General features: G+C 39.4%; 2 protein-coding genes across 2 annotated transcripts in view; both read right to left on the bottom strand.

Annotated features, from left to right (window-relative positions):
- Positions 1-853: 853 nt before the first annotated feature.
- On the bottom strand, positions 854-2516 carry LOC128617091 (G-protein coupled receptor 6). Its single transcript, XM_053640083.1, has one exon. It carries the CDS (start codon positions 1943-1945, stop codon positions 896-898), a length of 1050 nt encoding a protein of 349 aa, XP_053496058.1. The 5' UTR covers positions 1946-2516; the 3' UTR covers positions 854-895.
- Positions 2517-13850: 11334 nt separating this feature from the next.
- The window catches only part of fig4a (FIG4 phosphoinositide 5-phosphatase a), a 57167-nt gene continuing 48144 nt past the window's right edge, over positions 13851-22873 (bottom strand). Inside the window, exons 23-24 of the mRNA XM_053646185.1 lie at positions 21099-21188; positions 13851-15288 (exon numbers count right to left, since the gene is read on the bottom strand). Coding sequence (XP_053502160.1) covers positions 15111-15288; positions 21099-21188 — 268 coding nt within the window. The 3' untranslated portion in view covers positions 13851-15110. The remainder of the gene's footprint in view (positions 15289-21098; positions 21189-22873) is intronic.

The following is a 22873-nucleotide window of genomic DNA, read 5'->3' as shown; positions in this document are numbered from 1 at the left end:
ATCGAGCTAACTAAATAAATAACCACTCTTTACAACCGTGGTGAGCAGAAAAGCATCTCAGAATGCACAACTCATTGAACAGACTTTTAGACCATGTCAGTGTATGAGATTTGTCATGCACTGTTACACATTTTTTGTAATGTTGACTCTATTCTATATTACTTTGTCTGAATCAAATGCATTTGTTTTGTTTTTTATTAAAAGTGAATATGGTGAGCTATTGTCATCTATATCAGGTCAGCTACTACTAGAATATTCTAGCCACAAGATCTGTGTGGATGGTTGGCTCTGTAAGTGTTTTCTTCTTAGTTGTGGAAGTTAACTACTATTCAGGGAATGTGTCTATTTTTTAATTATTATTATTATTATTATTTTTGTGTGTGTGTGTGTGTGTGTGTGTGTGTGTGTGTGTGTGTTTTGGTGTCTGGCATCATGGGGACAAAAGATGCATCAACCTGGTTGTTAAGTGTGCAATTTAGAGGGACAACAATTGCAGATACACATATTTAATTCACTTTCTTTTCCATATAAAAACATATATTCAGAGACAGATTTACAAGATAAAAAATCCATCACATAAACCACAGAACTCACATGGCTGTACAATACTGCTTTGGCATTTAAAATCGTCATATAAAGTGCTGTTTTTTTTTTTTGTTGTTGTATTTTTATTTTTATTTTTTTTTTTTACTTTAAATAGTTCAGATGCATTTTTAACGTGAGGTTGTTGCTTTGTCACCAAAGTCCGTTGTTCACAGCATTAAGACCGAGTCATGTCTGTCTCGAGTCTCAGTAAAGTGCAATTGCGTAACTGGCTAAGTTTGAGTTCACACTTTTTTGTTGTAGCAGATGCAGTCAAGGTGAAGTGAGTTTTAAGGGAAAATCAGTGTCGCACCTAGACCTCGCTCGGTGATCTGGAACGATAGGACACGTCGGTGCGCGCACTGCCGCAGAAAAGCACATAGAGCGAGCGCTGGATCTCAGTGTTGCGGTACGCGTAGATGATCGGGTTGATCATGGAGTTGTAGGTGGCCGGAAGTAGCGTGGCGTAGGTGTACACGGCCGGGTCATCGCGCTCGCCCACCAAGCAGTAGATGGCGAAGGGCAGCCAGCTCGCGCCAAACGTGCCCAGGACGATGGCGAGCGTGGAGACGCCTTTCTTGGTGGCGGCGTAGTGCGAAGGCGCGAGGAAGTGGCGCTGAAGCGCTATCTGGTGCGCGTGACGGCACATGATCTTGCAGATCTTGCAGTAGAGGCCGAGCATGAGGAGGAAAATGGTGAAGAAGGCCACGGCGAGCAGTGCCACGTTGGTGCGCGTGATCGGCGGCACGACGCTGCAGGAAGCCGTGTCATGCACGCAGTTCCAGCCGAGCACGGGCAAAATGCCGAGACCCAGCGATGCTCCCCACGCGCCCAGGAGCATCAAGTGCACGCAGTGCAACGTTCTCTCCGATAGGTAGGTGAGCGCGTTGTACAGAGAGAAGTAGCGGTCCACAGTGATGGCCAGCAGGCTGCTGATCGAAGCTGTGAATGAAGCTACGAGGAAACCGACCGTGATCAGGCTGACCGTCTCCGACGAGATCAAGTACTGGAACGCAAAGTTCAATATCAGTCCCACTCCCGCGAGCAGGTCGGCAGTCGCAAGGCTGCCGATCAGCACGAACATCGGGGTGCGCAGAGTCGGCGTGTAGAAGATGATCGCCACCACGATGGCGTTCTCACATGCGATCACAGTGCCGGAGAGGCACAGCATAATGTCCCATGGGTTTATGGGAAAGTCGAGAAACAAGGAGGATGAGGAGAGCGCCAGGCTGCTGTTTCCGCTGAAGGCTCCGGCTTCCACCCACGAGGCCATGGGAAATCCCGCCACGCTCTCGTTTGCTGTTGCGCTCTCGTTCATCTTTACAGTGATCGCCCTGAAGAGAGATAGCTGCATGTTAGACATCAAGAAACAGACCAAAACTTTTAATGCAACATGAAGCCAAAGGTTTTAAATGTGCAAAAGTCAGACGCCATAAACAAGGGCTCGCTAATACGTGTTACGAAACTGTTAAAACAATATATTGGACCAGTTCGAATGTAAAAATAAATAAATAAAATAAAATAAAATAAAAAATAAATAAATAGTTGAATCATATTCTACAGAACGCGCTAAAGAACTATGGTGCTATCCATGGTGCTGAAAGGAAACTCTTCCCTACTACAGCAAAGTTGCGCATCTATGAAAATCAAACGCAATAGTGAGAAATAAAATGTTAAGATCGCAAGAGAGAAAATCAACCAATCCCTACCTTTTTCTTCACATTAATGAAAACTTCATGCAAAAGGTTCCTCGTCTTGGGGAAAACAGAGGCTTTCCGCGAACATGAGGGAAAGCATTGACCATACAGATTTGAGGACAGTACGAGCAAAGTGTGTTTGTGGAAACCGTGTAGACCGCTAAAAACACGAATGACGTCAAGACCCCCTCCCCCCCACTTTCTCATCTCCTCTCTCTCTCTCTCTCTCTCTCTCTCTCTCTCTCTCTCAGGGAGCGCATGCGTATCAAGAAATGAAGCAACTGTCCTTAATCTCAGGACACCAGTATCATACTATTCCAAACATTATAACGAAGACATGCCTAAACATAAATATATTACACAACCGGTTTCCTGGATCACTTTGTACCATATATTGGCTGTAAATGAATGTTAATCAGTAGGATATGAGTCAGTCTAGGGGCTGTGTGTAAGTAATGTGACCTGTTCATTGTGAATGAAAACAAAAACATCTTTTTTTTTTTAGATTTCAGTGCAAGCAGTCCATCAAAAGTTTGGAATATCGGGTTCTCAACTCAGATCCTGTACATTTTCTAGTTTTGCCTGTTCCCAACATAACAAGTATACAGGCTTGTACTGTGCATTATGAATTGGATCAGTTCCTCCTGCTCACCTGTTACAGAAACAGACTGTCCTCTATACTACTTGTGGACAATCACAGTAATGCAAAGAGTCAAGATTCACACTGTGTGTTGTTTTTTGTTGTTGTTGTTGTTGTTTTGTTTTTTGTCCTGCATAGAAGACTGGTGAGACAGCAGCCTGTTTTTTTGTTGTTTTTTTTTTTTTTTTTTAAATTGGCCAGTCACATGTAACACCAGACCGTGCTGATTGCACCAGTGTGATAAGCATACTTCACTGGTGAACATCTTATATTACAAACCAGATGAACAACTCATTACATAAGGTGACACACAGACTCTGCTTTTGTGTGAACCAAAGGCCTATGAAAAAAGTAATATTTTTCTTCTTCAGGGATCAGAAGAACTGCAAGAAAAGAATGTTTTACACTATATCCAATATTACTATTTTACATTCTCTTTTAACATACAAGGGATTGTGATGTTCAGATTATAATAACCAGGGCTGAATTCACCATACATTTCACTGCATTTGTTAAAGAGAATGTTAAAATACAAAATGCAACTTAAAACTATATGTTTTTTGTCTTTTCTAGGAATGGTTCCAAGGCATGTTAGGGTTTCTCAGTAAAAAGAGCCTAAATGCTCCTGCCAATGTCATGGTTCTACATCACATACAAAAATACATTTTCTTTTTTTTTCTTTAACATCAAATACTGTGTAGGTGTGGTTGCAGAGCACTCAATCTAAGGCCATGCTTCTCTCTCCACACACCCTCTCCAGCTCTCTTTTATTCTTCAGCCCAGAATGTGAGAGCAATTATCTGGTCAGTTAATTTACAAGGCATTTGCATCAGATGACATTCAAGCAGGGTTTAAATGTATGCACACTGAACACAATTTGTACCTCATTAAATGCTTCAGTCTCTTAAACATGGCATTAAAACTCAATGTAATGATTATAACTGGCAATGCAAAATCTTAGACAAGTGTCTGGTAATAAATATAATTATAAAAATAATTCAAATATAATTAATAATAATCTGGTAATAAATAAGGTTTATTACATATACCTTATAAAATATTTAAACAGTATGACCTACAGATGCAATCAAAATTATTCAACCCCCATTGCAAATCTGGTTTATTGTCAAAATGTACAGACTTTTTGCTGTTTGCAATGAACAAATCAAACAAAAGCAGTTGTAATAGTTCAACACAACGAATGCTTCAAGTGTTTTCCCCAAATTCAACTGAAAATGCAACTTACAATGACTTCTCCAGTTTCACAATTATTCAACCCCCTGAATAGAATCCTTCACAACAGCACAAATATGCACAACAGGTGTTGTCTCAAGCACACCTGATCAAGGGCTTCATTAGTTGCACCAGGTGTGCTTGAGCTGGAACACATAAAATACCTGAACTGGCTAAGGGCAGAAATTAGATGAAATACCTGGACGGGGCAGAAAAAGGAAGCTATCAACAGCTGCAACCAGATTTCTGAGAAGGCAGGTTGTGAAAAACACCTCGAGTGAGTGCAAAAGACCTGCAGCAAGACTTGGTGGCAACAGGCACTGAGGTTTCAGTGAGCACAGTAAGGCGTGTACTAAACGCAGAAGGTTTCCATGCCAGGACTCCAAGACGTACACCACTACTGACCCATAAGCACAAGAAATGTCAGCTCAAAATCATATAAATGAGCCACAGAAGTTTTGGGATTCTGTTCTGTGGAGAGATGAAACAAAACTGGAACTTTTCGGCATGCGGGATCAGTGGTATGTCTGGAGGAAGAAGAATGAAGAAAGAACACTCTGTCCACAGTCAAGCATGGTGGTGGATCGGTAATGCTCTGGGGCTGCTTTGCATCCTCTGCTTTGCATCCTCTGGCACTGGAAACCTGCAGACTGTGGAAGGCGAGATGGATCCATTGAAGTATCAGGAAATCAGAGGAGAAAACATCATGCTGGCTGTGAGGAAGCTGAAGCTTGGGCGTCATTGGACCTTCCAACAGGACAATGATCCCAAACATACCTCAAATTCCACCAAGACTTGGTTGCAGAAGTAGTTCTGGAAGATTCTATAGGGCCATCACAGTCACCTGACTTGAACCCCATAGAAAATCTCTGGTGGGATTTGAAGAAGGCGGTTGCAGCAGGCAAACCCAAGAATATTACTGAACTGGAGGCAATATCTCATGAGGAATGGGATACGATTCCTCAGAAAAGCTGCCAGAAGCTATGCATCTCATTTGCAGCAGGTCATAACAGCAAAAGGGTGCTCTACTAAGTACTAAAGATGCTTGCCATGAAGGGGTTGAATAATTGTGAAACTGGAGAAATCATTAGAAGTTGCATTTTCACTTGAATTTGGGTAAACCACTTGAAGCATTCGTTGTGTTGAACTATTTCAATTGATTTTGTTTGATTTGTTCATTCCAAACAGCAGAAAGTCTGTACATTCTGACAATAAACCTGATTTGCAATGGCTGTTGAATAATTTTGATTGCATCTGTATTTATCCATGCTGTCACCCACACCGACAAGTGATTTATTGTGATTTTTGCTATCCAGCATTAGTTTTGGTTAATGACATTTAATAATTAATAATGAATCAATCATTAATTTGAGCATCAACATTTCAACTGGCCAGCTGTGCACAATAATCTGCAAAGGACGTTATATTATCCTATTTTGAAAAAGAACATATTTAGCCATTTTATTTAGCCACTTGCACTTGGCTAAGACAGCAACATTTTTGTATCAAGTATTTTGTATGTATGATTAGTTTCTGGCATAGAAAATCTCCTGGTTGTTCTCTTGGATGTTTTCTGGATTGTTAGATCACAGTCCTCATTTGGTGATTCAGCCCAAGGAACAGCCCACGGATAGGTGATTTGGCCACCAGAGTGTTCAGAGAATTAGTGAAAGCAGCAGTCGTAACCAAGGTCTTGAAGACCTTCTTGGGGCCACATGCAAGAAGAATCAGGGGTAGAGGAGGAAATGCATATAAACACTCGGTCATTCATGGGCCAAGGAATTCTGTCCCAGCAAGCTGTCTAGCTCTACCATTTAGAACCAATGTGTGAACTTGGCACTATCAAAGAGGTCCACTGCACCACCCCAGATCAGGGCTACCATGTTTGGGTACAGATACCACTAACCCTGGACTCATGCAATAGATGTCAATAGTACATCCCTGGCACCACTCTACAGTCTCAGCAGATGAGTTGCACTCAGTGAGTCCAGTCATGAATGGGCTCCTCTGATGAGATTATGTGTATGGTGAAAAGTGCTGTCTTGATGGTTGATATATCTGACTGTCAGTGTAGTCCAGCATGTGGAGGCGTATCAGAACTTGCCAGATGGACCACTCTCAATTCCCAGTTCTGTGTTCTGACCTTACTCTAGAAGTTACAAGCCTCTAGTACTCCCAGGGCACCACAATACTGATCAGTCTGTAAGGAAGGTGTCCATGGTGATTATCTCTCTTTTATAAGGCACTGATCCCAACCTTCTTAGGAATGCCTTGAATCACCAGCAAACCACTGTTTAGGCTCCCTTCACTGAGACAAGACCATGTTTCCTGTCTGTGGTATTAAGGGTTCAGCCTTAGCTGATAACCCACTTCTGGAAAGCTTTTGGCTTCAACAAGCCTATTGGGATGACCAATGCAGTTGCTGTCCTCACTTATAGCATCCTTAGCAGACACCATTCCCACAAATGAGTGCCTGACTGGGTTTGATTGGAAAGCACATTAATATCCACCACACATTGGGGTGATGGCTACTGTTCAGTGAATCTAACCCCATGCCAATGAACTGTGACCTGTCTCTGTTTTAAGAAGCTCCTCTGTGAGTTCACCATGATACTGAGCATTGGTGGATGTGTTTCTTTCAGTGCACACAGCAGGCAATTGTCCAAATACAGCAAATATCCTGTTCCCAGTGGCTATCTGGGTGGACACCTGCATATGGCCCCAACACCTGTCCTGCTAGGGATAGACCCAAAGGCAGAACTGAAGTGGAATGCCTGTCCTTGAAAGCAAACCTTAAGAAGTGACTCTGCTATGGGGCAAGTGGAACTTGAAAATAAGTATTGCATTGGTCCACTGCACTGCTTACATGGCTTAGACAACATCTGGTACACTTAGCAAATACCTTTTCTATCGTACCACTGTAATAGGAGGAAAATAACTTCTTGGGACAGAGTGACAACTTTTGTTGTATCTGATATCAATGAGGTCTTTAGTCTCCAAAAAACTGGGGTAACTGCAGTTTGTATCTCTGTGACAGTGACAAAAAGACCCACAGAGTAAACCAGGGGCACTCAGGAGCATACAGAGGGTGTGGCCCCCTGCCTAAAGTAAGTTCAGTTGAGGTGGGCCCCTTGTAGGTGTTGAACATGGAACCAGGGTATGGCTGTAGACCTAGTATCCATACAATGCGCTTATAAGGTGTGAGAACAATGGCTGGTAATTGGATTGCAAGTAAGTCTCTAAAAGTAAGACTCACCAAGCAGAATAACTTGACTTGTTTTCTAGGCTTCTTGCATTTTGTCACCAGATGTGGGCATTTGCAACCAGCAAGTTGTTTGGGCTTGGAGTTGAGGCAGTTTTGACTGTTAATCTGCTAGCTGACTCCATTGTGTTGTTGGAGTTAGATACGGCATCTTTGAGATGCGTGAGAACATACCTGCTGGCAGATCCTTGGCTTCCAAGAGTCTCAGACAAAGGCTTTACGAGCCAAGTCTTCCTATCCACTCATGATCTAAGGTAGTTAATACACTTTCCAGTGCAACAGGAAGAATTGCTGATCACTGCTGATAAAAAAGTGAACCTTGTATTACATTTGGACTCAGAATTGAAAACCTTAAAGACCTTGATTATTATGTATTAATATTAAAGCATATGGATTAATACCATCAGTGAAACTAATAGTGTGCAGTTATGAGAGTGCAGAATATATTTTTAACCCGCTGAAGGTCCTGGAAGTTGCGGTTAATTGTGGTAGAAAATGTTTTAGATAAAAATGCTGTTTTTTTTTTTCCTTTAGAAGCTTTACCTTGCTACACATAGCCTTGCTACCTGTCCTGCGAACTGTATCTCTGTGTATCTTGGCAACCACATGATCTTCATGCACTTATGCCAGGGAGCAGGGTGCAAAAAAAAGAGTGCTCGAGTAAACAGCAGATGAGAAAGAGACAAAGAGAGAGAGAGAGAGAGAGAGAGAGAGAGAGAGAATAAAACATGAAAATGTAGAATAAGTTAAAGTGGGTGGATGGGTACATCTGAGTATTTAAACATTGCAAACATGCACATGATAAAATATATACAGTACCACAAAAGCTGTATTGCATAAAACAACAAATGCAAACCAAGGATATGAATAATGCCTGATGCCTATAAGGTCTACATTCTTCTTTTGATGACACCGGATGAAAGAAGACAAAACAACAAGCGTAAAGTGCAAAAGTGCATAAACCTATATATAGGGTGTCCTTATTCTGCATGAACACACACATGCACGTGACTTGACAGATCTTTGAACTGAGCAGTACAGAACAGGAGGATGATGTAGAGACAGGAACCAAAAGAAAGAGAGGCAGATATATTGAAGATTGCTGAGCTTAGACAGCACAGAACAGCAGGGTGAGTGAAATAAAAATACATGTAGCAATAACATGAGATACAAAATGGCCAGCGGTGCAAGAAGGCAAAGAGAAAAAAAACAAAAGAAGGGGAAGAAAAATGAATGATGTAAAGCAGTAATATCCAGCAATCAGGAAAAAGAGGCACGTCAGTCATGTCAATTCCTATCAATTCATAAATAGGCCTTGATCTAAGTTGATATAATAATAATAATAATTATTATTATTATTATTATTATTATTATTATTATTATTATTATTATAACAACAACAACAACATGCAATATATAATGAAATAAGTGTGAATCTTTATGTCTGCGCTCATCAAAATTGAAAAGTTGAAGTTTGGAAAAATGTCTCTGTCCAGTTTTAGTGACTCTGTGCCTCAGATTCCTGTTCTTGGCTGACAGAAGTGGAACCTGGTGAAACTCTTCCTCCTCAAAATTTGATGTGCTGTGTGTTATGAGATGCTTTTCTTCTCACCACGGTTGGAACAAGTGGTTATTTGAGATACTGTAGCCTTCCTGTCAGAACCAGTCTGGCCATTCTCCTCTAACCTCTCTCATTAACAAGTCGTTTCTGCCCACAGAAGTTCTCTCACTGGATTTTCTTTCTCACTATTCTGTGTAAAACTGTTGTGAGTGAAAATCCCTGGAGATCAGCAGATTCTAAAAAACCTCAAACCAGCCCATCTGGCAACAACAGCCAGAGTCAACAACAACAAGTCCCAGAGATCACATTTTCCCCATTCTCATGTTTGATGTGAATATGCTAAGTGCATGAATGTTTAACTGTACGTGTTCCTAAAAAGTGACCAGTGAATGTATACCTGTTGGTATGAGATTACTTATACCATAGGAGCTTGAAGAAATGATCACTCAAACTGTGACAGGTGGGTGGGGGACATACAATAACCTAGTTGCATAAGTGTGCACACCCATAAACTAATACTTTGTTGAGGCACGTTTTGATTTTATTACACCACTCAGCCTTTTTTGGCTAAGAGTCTATCAGCGTGGCTCATCTTAACTTGGCAATATTTCCCACTCTTTCTTGCAAAAACAGATCTAGATCTGTCAAATTGTAAGGGCATTGTACGTGCACAGCCCGCTTCAGGTCACCCCACAGGTTTTTTGTTGGATTCAGGTCTCGGCTCTGGCTAGGTCATTCAAAAACTTTGATCTTTTGGTTAAGCCGTTCCTTTCTTAATAAGGATGTATGCTTTGGGTCATTGTGAAAGCTGAAAGGTGACATTCCTTTTCATCTTCAGCTTACTGACAGACACCTGAATGTTTTACACTGAAATCAGCTGGTATTTATAGCTATACAGGATTCTCTCCACCTCAATAAAAGCCCCAGTTCTTGGTGAAGAAAAGCAGCCCTAAAGCATGATGCTGCCACCACCATGCTTCACCGTAGGTATGGTGTTCTTCTGGTGATTTTTTGCACCAAACAAACCTTTTGTTATTATGGAATTATTATACCTTTTGGATTTGTTCTCATTAGACCATAACACATTTTGCTACGTGGTTTGGGGTGATTTAGTTGAGCTTGGATGTTTTTTTTTGTGAGAAAGGGCTGCCATCTAGCCACCCTACCCCATAGCCCAGACATGTGAGGAATATGAGAGATTGTTGTCACATGCAGAGAGTAATCACTACTTGTCAGATATTCCTGTAGCTCCTTTAATGTTGCTGCTTGTCTGTGACAGCCTCCGTGATAAGATTTTGTCTCGTCCCTTTATAGATTTTGGAGGGACGTCCTGTTCTTGGAAATGTCACCGTGGTGTTCCATTTTCTCCACTTGTTGATGATGGCCTTAATGGTGTTCCATGGTAAATCTAATGTTTTGAAAAATTTTCGTACCTCGCTCCTGATTGATTCCTTTCAACAGTGAGCCCCTGTACAGGCTTTGTAAGCTCTTTGCAGACCGTGGCTTCAGCAGACAGATGAAACCAAGCTGTCAAGAAAATCCTGCAGAAATAGCTGATCTTTATTTGGGGTTAATCAGAATAATTTCATTGATGACAGCTATATGTTCATTACTTTTGAACATGAGACTGAGTGTGATTTGTTCATTTTGAACACAATTATCAAAGGGTGTGCACACTTATGCAACCAGGTTATTGTGACTTTTTATATTTTTCCCTAAAGGTTTTCTGATTTTTTTTTTTTTTCATTTAATTTTTATTTGTTGTAGTTTCACATTGGGGGTGGAAAAAGTTCTGACATGATTTATCCTGGTTTTATTTTTCTTTCATCACAAAAGCTTGCCATTTTAACAAGGGTGTGTAGAAATTTTATATCCACTGTAGTTAAGCTAACATATTCTAGTGTTGCCTAGCTTTACCCCCAGTTTCTGCTTATGTTTTGTTTTACCCCTATGCAAAACAGGATGGCAAAATAACGTAAAAAAGAATTAAAAACAAAAACAAACAAGCCAGTTGAGGTTCATTTGCTCCTTCAGTTTTTCTTAAGTTTATTAAGTTTTATTATTAAGTTTCCACATATGGGTGTGATGGCCAGGTGTCCGCATGTTTTTGGCCCTACAGTATAGGTGGATTATGTTCATATACAGTGGTGCTTGAAAATTTTGTGAACCCTTTGGAATTTTCTATATATCTGCATAAATATAACAAGTCCTAAAAGTAGACAAAGAGAACCCAGCTAAATAAATGAGACAAGGGTATTATACTTGTTCATCTATTTATTGAGGAAAATGATCTAATGTTACATATCTGTGAGTGGCAAAAGTATGTGAATTTCTAGGATTAGCAGTTAATTTGAAGGTGAAATTAGAGTCAGGTCAATGGTTTTCAATCAATGGGATGACAAACAGGTGTGAATGAGCACCCTGTTTTATTTAAAGAACAGGGAACTATCAGAGTCTGATCTTCACAACACATATTTGTGGAAATGTATCATGGCACAAACAAAGCAGATTTCTGAGGTCCTCAGAAAAAGAGTTCAGACTGGAAAATGTTATAAAACCATCTCTAAAGAGATTGGACTCCACCAATCCACAGTCAGACAGATTATGCACAAATGGAGGAAATTTAAGTCCATTGTTACCAGGAGTGGTCGACCAACAAAGATCACTCCAAGAGCAAGATGTGTAATAATCCACGAGGTCATAAAGAAACCCAGGCAGGGACATGCAGAAGGGGGGGTCTAGGGGCTCAAGCTCTAGTTATAAAGTTAAAAATGCCCCTCTCAACATTAATTAAACACTTATATTTTGTAAAACGCATTTGATTTCAAATTAACACGACAGCGAGCACAAAACAGTAGCAAATTAATCACAAGAAAGTCAGAGACTTTTACTATTTATTTGTCCAACTTGAGTCTGCAGTCATATAGTCTCGTTGTCATGATGCAATCGCGATGTGATTCTGTTAACCTTTTCATAATATTATCAGAATTTTATATGCTTTTAGCGACAGTAGTTTTCGAATTGATTGAGAAGGAATGTGTTGGTAAGTACTAGCTACTCAATTTGCTACATTTGCAGACATGCAAGTAACCCTGTTATGTGTTATATAGTCAGTAAAGGCACGATGCCAAACAGACATGGCAGAAAATTAAAGAAAAAGTGAAGGGGGCAGCAAAAGGGACAGCTTCCTTATTAACATGGATGAAAAAAGGTGAGCTAATATGAGAGAGATAGTTGCAAAAAAGGCAACATATGTTTACAAAGAGTTATAGTCGGTATTACACGGTGTTCTGTTCGGCCATAGACTGATTACCCGGACCCCCAGCGGCACTGCCCCACTGTCGTTTTGCTTTTTTATATAAATAAAAATCATTTAGTTCAGTTGGAGAACATTCAACAGACGCGACAACCTGAAAGCGCCAGTCTCAGCACAGAATAATAACGGACCCACTTTTCAAGATTGCGAATATAGTTATACTATATATATATAGTAACTTGCCCCTTGTTACCTAATATGGTAAATTTAGTCCTGTAGGATAAGTGATATGAAAAAATTGTGATATGAGATCATTAAAATCTATCTATAAATTTATCTTTTTAAAATGAAATTTAGAAGGCAAAAATGACAAGCTTTGTGGCTGGTAATGCTGTAGTTTTTTTTTTTCTTTTTAAGATTCTTTTTATTCATATCTCCACTAAAAGTTGCCATTTTGTTGTAATTATTTCTATAAATGTAAAAATAAAATACCATTAGGTTATTAGTAGTGTCATTCTCATATTTATTATTGTGACCACACACGGTCTGTTTATGTCTACCAGGGTGATAGGAAAATGTAGTTAAATTAGTTAATAAAGTAGTTAAAGTAATAAAGTAGTCAGATTAGCTCTTTGGTGATATAGCCTTTTTTTAGATTTGAGCCCCTGCCCCTGAGGAACTCTCTGCACGTCCCTGAACCCAGGGTAACCTCTAAGCAACTAAAGGCCTCTCTCACACTGGCTAATGTTTAATGTTCATGAGTCCACCATCAGGAGAACACTGAACAACAATGGTGTGCATGGCAGGGTTGCAAGGAGAAAGCCACTGCTCTCAAAAAAGAACATTGCCTACTATCTGCAGTTTGCTTAAGATCACGTGGACTGGCTGTGGGAAAAATGTTTAATGGATGGATGAGACCAAAATAGAACTTTTGGTTTAAATGAGAAGCGTTATGTTTGGAGAAAGGAAAACACTGCATTCCAGCATAAGAACCTTATCCCATCTGTGAAACATGGTGGTGGTAGTATCATGGTTTGGGGCTGTTTTGCTGCATCTGGGCCAGGACGACTTGCCATCATTGATGGAACAATGAATTCTGAATTATACCAGCGAATTCTACAGGAAAATGTCAGGATTTCTTTTCATGAACTGAATCTCAAGAGAAAGTGGGTCATGCTGCAAGAAAACGACCCTAAACACACAAGTCATTCTACCAAAGAACGGTTAAAGAAGAATGAAGTTAATGTTTTGGAATGGCCAAGTCAAAGTCCTGACCTTAATCCAATAGAAATGTCATGGAAGAACCTGAAGCAAGCAGTTCATGTGAGGAAACCCCCCAACATCCCAGAGTTTAAGCTGTTCCGTACTGAGGAACGGGCAAAAATTCCTCCAAGCCGATGTGCAGGACTGATCAACAGTTACCGCAAACGTTTATCTGCAGTTATTACTGAACAAGGGGGTCACACCAGATACTGAAAGCAAAGGTTCACATACTTTTGCTACTCACAGATCATTTTCCTCAAAAAATAAACGACCAAGTATAATATTTTTGTCTCATTTGTTTAATTGGGTTCTCCTGGTCTACTTTTAGGACTGGTGTGAAAATCTGATGATGTTTTGGGTCATATTTATGCAGAAATACAGAAAATTCTAAAGGCTTCACAAACTTTCAAGCCCCACTGCATCAGGAGCAAAAGGTTCAATAAATTTATTTTATACATAAAGGGTTCCCTGGCTGCAAAAACATTGAGAACCCCTGTCCTAGATGAGGCTGTGCACATGTGCACGATTGTGATTGGTACGCGATTTGATTGAAGGATGGTTTAGGATTTGCCTCGAAATCTTTCAGCTTCCACCACATTCTCTGACTACACCTTTAAATCTGATATGTTAAATATCTTGTTCAAGCCTGTTTTAGTGCAGTGCTGAAAAACAAAAAAAACCCTGTTTGAATCATGTTCTTCTTGTCAGGATTATTACCTAATATATTTTTAATAAGTGCTAATAGCTGCACCTCATCCATATGTGATGAGCCCAGAGCAGTAAATGTGTGTGTGCGCGCTCGTATGAATGTGTGTGCATGTGTCCACCTGTGTATTTTTGTGAGATTGCCATGTCATTTATACACCGAGCCACGTGACTCTCCCGTGCTGCCGTTTCTATGGCTTGTCCGTCTGCTCTGGAGTCACGAGGCTCATGGGCAAAAGATACGACTGGACAAAGACAGCGAGAAACAAGGAGAGCCAATGGACCAACCAGAACAAATGAAAACACTGCACAATGTTGTGGGAAACAAGTTTAATAAATACATAAACGTAACATTTTTAAATGATTTACAGAAGCATATTTGCATACACATTAAATGTAATCATGGCAGTATATAAATAATTCAGGTCAATTAAAAAGGGCAACAACAACAAAAAAAAAGCTAAGAGGCACAATACCAGTCCAGCTTGTAAAACTTGTATCTGTGAAATCCATATTCTCATACAAGCAAGGAATATACAGAACATACTGGTATCTAGGTACTGGAAATAAAACATAAAAGTATCATTGGAATATCCAGTCCTTGTGGTATAACTGCAAATAAAATAAAATCAAGTGAAATAAAATTCTCAACCTGTCACATTCTTACAATCTCAAAACAGAGCATAATTCCAAAATGTGGTGGTGTAAATGAAGGTCCAGAGAATCAGAGAGCAGACCTTCTGATGACTTGTGTGAGATCTGAGATGTTTTATTATAAAGAAGGTCAACTGAAGAAATGTATTTTATTTTATTTATTTTTTTAAACAAGACCTTCTGACATTTAGTTGCTGGAAGGTCTTCTTTCAGGCTTACAGAAATACCTCTATAAGAGATAGAACATGACTAATGTGTCACATGTACCTATTTTTCACATATTCACGGTAAATGACTATGTCTTCTCTGCACATTGTTTTGATCAGACCCTTGCCCGCATGGATGTGTGCACGGAAAATGTTCTGGGTCTCCAAGTCAACCTGCGGAGCTGACACCTCGTAAATACTGTCGTCACTGAAAAGTGACACTGGGACTCTGAAAAAGAAAGAGATCAATAAATGAATTCAGTTATTTATATAGCACTTTTAACAAGAGATTCTGAGTGCGTCTCTGTCAGCTCCCTAGCTCCGTGAATCAGTATATTGTATACACGAGTTCGGACACTAGCAAAGATCCTGGCTCACTACACATTGGGACACTGATATCTCAATTTCTAGAGACACGACTAAGTACTCGGGTTGTAAAATCTCACACAGGCAGGACTGACATACAAATTTGTTAGCTTAATCACGTGTTTCTATCATGGTAGACTCAAATAAACCATATATAGAACGTCAAATAAAGTTAAAAATCGCTAATTTAAGTAATCATTTCAGAGCTACAACAATAACAAACTGCTTATGTTAGTTGACGAAGGTGGTTGAGATTTCATCCACCATTATTTTGTACTAAAAGGCTTCAGAAAAAATTGTGTCATTTCCAGTAAGTGAGGATCGATGCTTCTTGGTTTTTGCGGTGCATTGTGGGATTTTTTAGGGCGTGAACGTTAATTTGCACTAGAAGGATTTTGCAATCGAGACAGCCCTTAAAATGGCTGACTCCCTGATCAGTGCAGTGACTACTGAACTAGAGAGCTGATTGAGATGCACCCATTGTCACAAATCAGCAAGCCTGAGACTCCCTGAGAAGAGCTTAGGAAGAAACCTTGAGAGGAACCAGACAGGAACCTGTTCTGCGTCAAGAGTGTGATTATAAATCATTACAGTATTCAGGTGTTGAAAAGTCAAGTCAAACAGTACTAAATGTGTTGAAAGTATGAGTGATGTACTGTAATTAGGAGTCCTGGGATGAACACAGGAACATCTTTATGACACAAATAAACAATCCAGGTGTAATTATCCACTGAAGCAAGGATGAAACTGTTTTTGGGAAGTACAAAGTTTACAATCACACTGGAATTACTTTGGAATGAGTCGATACTAATTTGATTAGACAAGCGGCATTCCGAGAAGGCTGATATTTAGCATAACAGCACTGGTACATGTCACTGTTTATATCACTTCTCTGATCGCTACATAAAATTCCAACAGTAGGAATAGTTCATTACATTGAAATCGTTACTACACGGGCTGTCAGTCAGTCTGTGTGTTGGCATGGAAACATGCAATGCTCTATCTAGCTGTGGCGTCGTTGGCAGCTTATGTCTGAAATGTCAGTTACTCGTTATTCATTTCTTGTTTATAGAACTGTTGTTTAAAAAAAACCCCAAAAAACCAACAGCATACTCGCTGTTATACTGAATATCGTACTGATTCGGCTGCAGGTGACCACAGCCGTGCTGATATTCAATACAACAGCATGCGATATTGTTTTTATAGCACTCTTACTCATGTGATATTTGATGCTTAATTATCCTACACTGAACAAAATATGAATGTAATTTTTTTTTATAATAACACAAGTGACTGAGCAGCATGATCACTACCCATGTGTTCAGTATTATTTGGGACAAAAAAAGGCCTTTTGAAATTGTGCAGTCATGCAAGCCAATTTATCTACCATAAACCACATCCAATGCCCTTCAAAGATTATTAAAGCTGGCAGTATGACCAACTGGCCTCACACGTTACCGTGCCAGCCCAGGACCCCCTGGGACAGGCTACTCCATTTTCTGAGACCAGTCACACAGACATTTGGTTTGCACAAAGAATTTCTACACAAACAGTCACACGTAACATCCCTCTGTTTTAAAAGTGACTGTGAGCAAATGAGGATTTTAAAAAGCTTAGTCTTAGTAAATGGTATATGTTGGACTTGACATGACTCAACAAATCAAAGAATTCTGTGATGGTGCATTGAGGAGCTGTTATTGTGAACATTGTCCAATTTTGCCCTGCAACAATTTTACTTACTGACACCAAACACATATGTTTAGCAACATGACCTGATGTTAGCAAACAAGCTTCGAGTTCACTTGCAACTTGGCAAGGCTACTGGAAACAGGAAGTGAGGCAGTATCTAAGCAACAGTTTGATGTATTGCCATCAAATTAGGAACAAGTGCTGATGGTCCCAATGGCTTCTGGTCTTTCTCTGTTGCTAAGGTGTGGGGCCCAAAAGTGCTTGGCCCCTTAATCGCCGCTACAGTATATATTGTACACTGGGGTCCAAAAGAGACCACTAGTGAAAATGCTTCTATTTTCTAATTTAATACAACAATTTTCATTACAAATGATATTACTGACAACAACTTGAGTGAAAAGTTGAATCTTTGAAATATTGACATGAATTTCAGAGCTTCTTGGTATTTGGTACGTCCCCCGTTTGCTTTAATGACAGTGTGGATTTAAGCTGGCATGGACGCCACAATTTTGTGCAAAACCTTGTGATCCATTTTACAACCCCAATTCCGAAAAACCTGGGACAGTATGGAAAATGCTAATAAAAACAAAGAGGAGTGATTTGTAAATGTACTTTGACTTGTATTTAAACAAAAAACGTATAAAGACAAGATATTTGATGTTTTACCTAAAGAACTGCAGAGTTGTTTTTTTTTTGAAGGTAAACGTTTATTTTGAAATTGATGCATGCAACACATTCCAAAAAAGTTGGGACAGGGGCAATTTAGGACTAATAGCGATGTGACAAGTTGAAATAAGAAAGTGATGTCAAACAGGCGAGGCGATCGTCTAATCATAGTATATAAGGAGCCTCCAAAAAAGGCCGAGTCCTTCAAGAGCAAGGATGGGTACAACAATTTTCTTGCCAATCTGCCAACAAATGCGTCAGTGAACAATCCAACACTTTGAGAAGAACATTCCCCAAAGACAAATCAGCAGGATTTTGGGCATTTCACCTTCTACAGTGCACAATATAATTAAAAGATTCAAGGAATCCGGTCAAATCTCGGTGTGTAAAGCGCACGGCCGAAAACCACTTCTGAACGCGCGTGTCCCTTTAACCTTAACCAATGGGTGTCTTCAGCGCCCAAACGCTTAAGAAGTGTTATTAAAAGAAAAGGTGATGTTACACAGTGGTCAACAGACGACTATCCCAATGTTTTTGGAGTGTGTTGCAGGCATCAGATTTGAAAGGAGAGTATATTTTCAAAAATAAATTAAATTCACAAAGTAAAACATCAAGTAATGTGTTTTCAATATAGTACAAGGTGAATGACTCTTTTTGTTTGTTTGTTGTTGTTTTTTTTTTTTCTTTCCATTTTCCATACTGTCCCAAATTTTTCGGAATTGGGGTTGTAGTCAAATTGTAGTTGTGTACATATGAGGCTGTAGTTGTCAAATCCATAAAAATAACGTCTGAACACACACTTTAATAGAACAAATTAGGCAAGAGGAAAATCTGATCTTTTTTGCCAAGCAGTTAACATGGTGAATATCACAAACCTGCTTACATATAAATAGGGACCTAGAAATAGTGCATAATGTAGAATATAAAATATTCAAGATATTGAACATTTACTTTCTTTGTTTAAAATTTTTCCAAATTCTAAAACCTTCTGTTTATATCCAATTGCAAATTTTATTAAATCCCAGATTTACAATGTGGTCTCAGACTTTTGGACCTCACTGTATATCTACTGCCTTTTCCTGCTCCCTCCCTCTCCATCAAACACCATCTATTCATCAGCTTAAATAAAGAAATAAAGAAAGTCACTACAAGTGATACAAGCCAGACTCACTATCAGAAGTGGCTGAAACAACCATGTGCATCTATACAGAGGAATTTTTCTTGTTGCTTACATAAACAGTATACTGGAAAAAAGATCATTGAATTTACTTAATACAAAGGCGTATACATCGGTTCCACGTGATCGAATTGAGTTACATTAACACAAATTGTTTTTCGCACATGATTCCATGATTTGGCGGGTTATGTTGTCATGACGGTGGGTTATGTTGCCATGATTTCATCATGGATTTTCAAAGTCCTGAATAAAACGGAACACAGTGTTCTCACCCAAACTGAGGATGTAGTTATAGTTCCCGTCAGTGCCGACATCCTTGTGAGATTTCATAATGTAAGTGGTTTACATTAATTCCACATGAATTGATCATACTCACTCTACAAAATTCAATCTAGTAATTAGAAACTTGTTAAAATTAAGTTTAGTATAAGCAATTAAATCACATTTTGATCAGAAAATGTTCTCTTAAATCTAACCGACCACGTATTCCATGTTTTCCAGTGTAGGCAGGTAAAAAACAAACAAACATGAAATTCTGTGTTTAATAGTGTATACGAATGGAAAAATGGAGATCAGTCAATTCTAATGCATATTCACTCCACCTACAGCTAGAAATAAGTCAAACACTGGTCAGAGTTCAAGAGAGGAGTTTCGATTTTCACCTGGTTTTATTACTTTTAAGTAAATGGCAGGACTATCAATGCTATCCCTAACACAAAACTCGTTAGTGATGACTTCTTTAATTCAATACAGACTCAAATTCATTCTGACTGTATGCAGGAAACATTTAGTGTCAAACACCACATATACCTCGTACCTTCACTGCAACAAGTTTTCTGATCTATGTTATTTTTCTAAACACCTAACTATTGAGACTAAATCATGTCCAGCTCTGTGCAATGTTTCAATCGTGGAAGGACTAAATGTTAAATGTCATTAATGTCCAAGCAAAAGTCTCCTGCACACAATGGAGCACAAGAATTGACATAAAGGCACGTAGGCAATACTGAAAAGCAAGGTCATACATTGCATTGCAGAGTTTGTCACTGTCGGGATTGTACATCAGTGTGACAAATTCACATCCATATCCAAAATCCTGAAAATCAGTTTTTCACTTTTACCAAACTAACAGTTCCCTAACATGCAAAACGAGGTGTCGCGTTTGCAAAAACGTGTTCATCTCTGAACTAGATTATCGGGTGCTTGTAGTGGGTGTTCTACTTTATTATTACATAACTTTATTGAAGCACACCATCGTGAAATGGTGACTTTATCGGTGCAAACGAGCTGGTCATGGCGGGAACAGAGTGGACCGAGCTGACCTCCAATATAAAGTGGCTTTTAAGGTATTACATACTGCTCTATAGAGTTCCACTGTTGGGCTGCTGTTATGGGTCAGACCTATAGTTACAGCAAGTACCTGCATTTACAGCATAGTTTGGAAAATCAAACTAAACATGAGTGAAAGAAACACTGTGAATTTAAAAACAAAATTACTACAAAGGACAGAACTTTGATTACATGTTATAAAGAGACCGAAACTAGCTGGACAATCACTTGCTTAATTGTTAATTGGCCAGTGTGTGTAATGTATCTGTTATGTAGAAGGGCACTAAGAACATCTCGAGACAGTGAGTATCAAAATGGGGAAAGAAATCTAATCAATGTAAAACAGTATAAAATACTCGGACAGAATTAGAAGTTACCAAAAGCAGATTAGACTGCATTTCAAGGTGGACAATTAAATGCCTCAAAAATCACTAGACAGCACTCTAGCTTACAGCAGGACAATTACGATAATGCTAAATCGAGGTTTATTTTTCAACTTCAAAATATGTTGCACAGGATTTAAATAAAAATGATGTTTTCTGTATGTAAAATTACATTACATATGCAATTTATGCAATTAATTTATAAAATTTATTTCAGTAATGTAAAATGTGGGAATATGGAAAAAAAAAAACACTGTAGTGCCTGTAGTTTCCGTTACAGGAACGTGTATGATACTTAAGTGTACAATCATGATATTTGATTTAGTATCTCATGGGTTCATTAAGTTGTGTGCACTGTCAGAGCATGATATTTAAAAAAAAATGTAATGCAAAATAATAGGATGTGCTGGATTAGTGTGTGAAACTTACAGATTGATGACATTTTCCAGAAATTTTTTGGTATCCATCAACTGCTCATTCCTTTCCACTTTGTGTTGGTTTCGGCCAAGGTGAGAAAATCTGTACAAATATTAAACCAGCATCATATCATTGTGTCATTATAATTAACACATGGATGCATAATAAGCGTTATACACACACGGGGTATAATAGAAGGGTATGCAATTAAGAACCTGCTTAATCATCCATGACTCATTTCAAAACGGAATATGAAATGTGTGGCTGAAGCAAATATTGTCAACTGACATAATGCACATAATAGGAATGGAGAGCTGCTCTAACCTCAGATACACTGTGCACAGAAGAGGTACACATAGGCAGCTTTGCATACACGTGACACAAGCTTTTCAAGACGGGGGGAAAGAAGAGAATTAATTAACGTTAATTAATCAGCAAGTCAGAGATGTGGTCTCTTCTGAGGGAAGTAGGAAGTAGGTGAGGATAGGGAAGTAGATGTGATCCGTATTCTACACCTCTGGAGGCTTCAGTGGAAATTTTTCATGGCACAGATTCCATAAGCCATGAGATTCGGTTCACATTCACATGATTGCATCACGTAATTGCTGCCAATGTGTCACATTCATCCAGTGCATTCTACCAGTTGTAAACATAAAGGGATACACGTGGTCAGTATCCAATCTCAGATAAGCCGTGTCATACAAATGATGCTTGATTGGTATTATTAATGTGTGCCAAGAAAACATTCTCCACACCATGACACCACCTCCACTAGCCTGAGCTAGCTGCACCTGCACCGTGAGTCCACGGAGTTGATGCCAAATTCTGACCCTACCATCTGCATGTTGCAGAGATTCATCCAGGCGACCAGGCAACATTTTTTAAATTTTCAGCTGTCTAGTTTCAATGAACCTGTTAATGGCTGACAGAAGTGGAACTTGATGTGGTCTTCTACTGTTGTAGCACATCTCCCTCGATTATTGATGTGTCATGTGTTCTGAGATAATGATAATGAGTCTTTATTAGTCACATATACATTCAGCACAGTGAAATTCTTTTTGTTGTTTTTTTACATATCAAAGCATGTTAGGAAGCTGGGGTCAGAGCACAGGGTCAGCCATGATACAGTGCCCCTGAAGCAGAGAAAGAGGGTTAAGGGCCTTGCTCAAGCGCCCAACAGTGGCAGCTTGGCAGTGCTGGGGTTTGAATCCCCGATCTTCCGATCAGTAACCCAGAGCCGGCCATGTATATGCTTTTCTGCTCAACACGGTTGTAAAGAGTAGTTGCTTGAGTGAATCCCAAAAAAGTCTGGCCATTCTTGGATAACTGTATGAATGGGCAGGTGTACAGGTGTTCCTATTAAAGTGGCCAATGAGTGTATACAAATGTACAAGTGTAAAAGTAAAATTAGTCATGATGAGCGGACCGTCAGTGTATAGAAACAGATTTCTGAGATTCAGTTGTGTGAACAATAAAGGTGTGTGTGTTTACAAAGATAATTTTATATTTAAATGCCTTTAGAGTGTGTAAAATGAGTTCATGATGTAACTTAGGTCCTGACAAAGAGGTACTCTAATCTGCATTTTAAAAGAGGGCAACTAACAGTGCATTAACAATGCTGGTGTGTGTGGATGTGTGTGTGTGTGTGTATGGGGGGGGGGGGGGGGGGGGGTGTGTGTCTGTGTGGGGGTGTGTGTGTGTGAGACCAAGGAAAAGGTTTTGTAGTACCAGTACCTACTTTTAAGTTACATTAAATACCTACTAATAAAAATACAAGAAGCAGTGTC

This window comes from Ictalurus furcatus, chromosome 2 (assembly GCF_023375685.1).
Source record: "Ictalurus furcatus strain D&B chromosome 2, Billie_1.0, whole genome shotgun sequence".
Taxonomy (NCBI): Eukaryota; Metazoa; Chordata; class Actinopteri; order Siluriformes; family Ictaluridae; genus Ictalurus; species Ictalurus furcatus.
The sequence above is the reverse complement of the archived record's forward strand: the minus strand, read 5'-3'. Positions and strand labels throughout refer to the sequence as shown.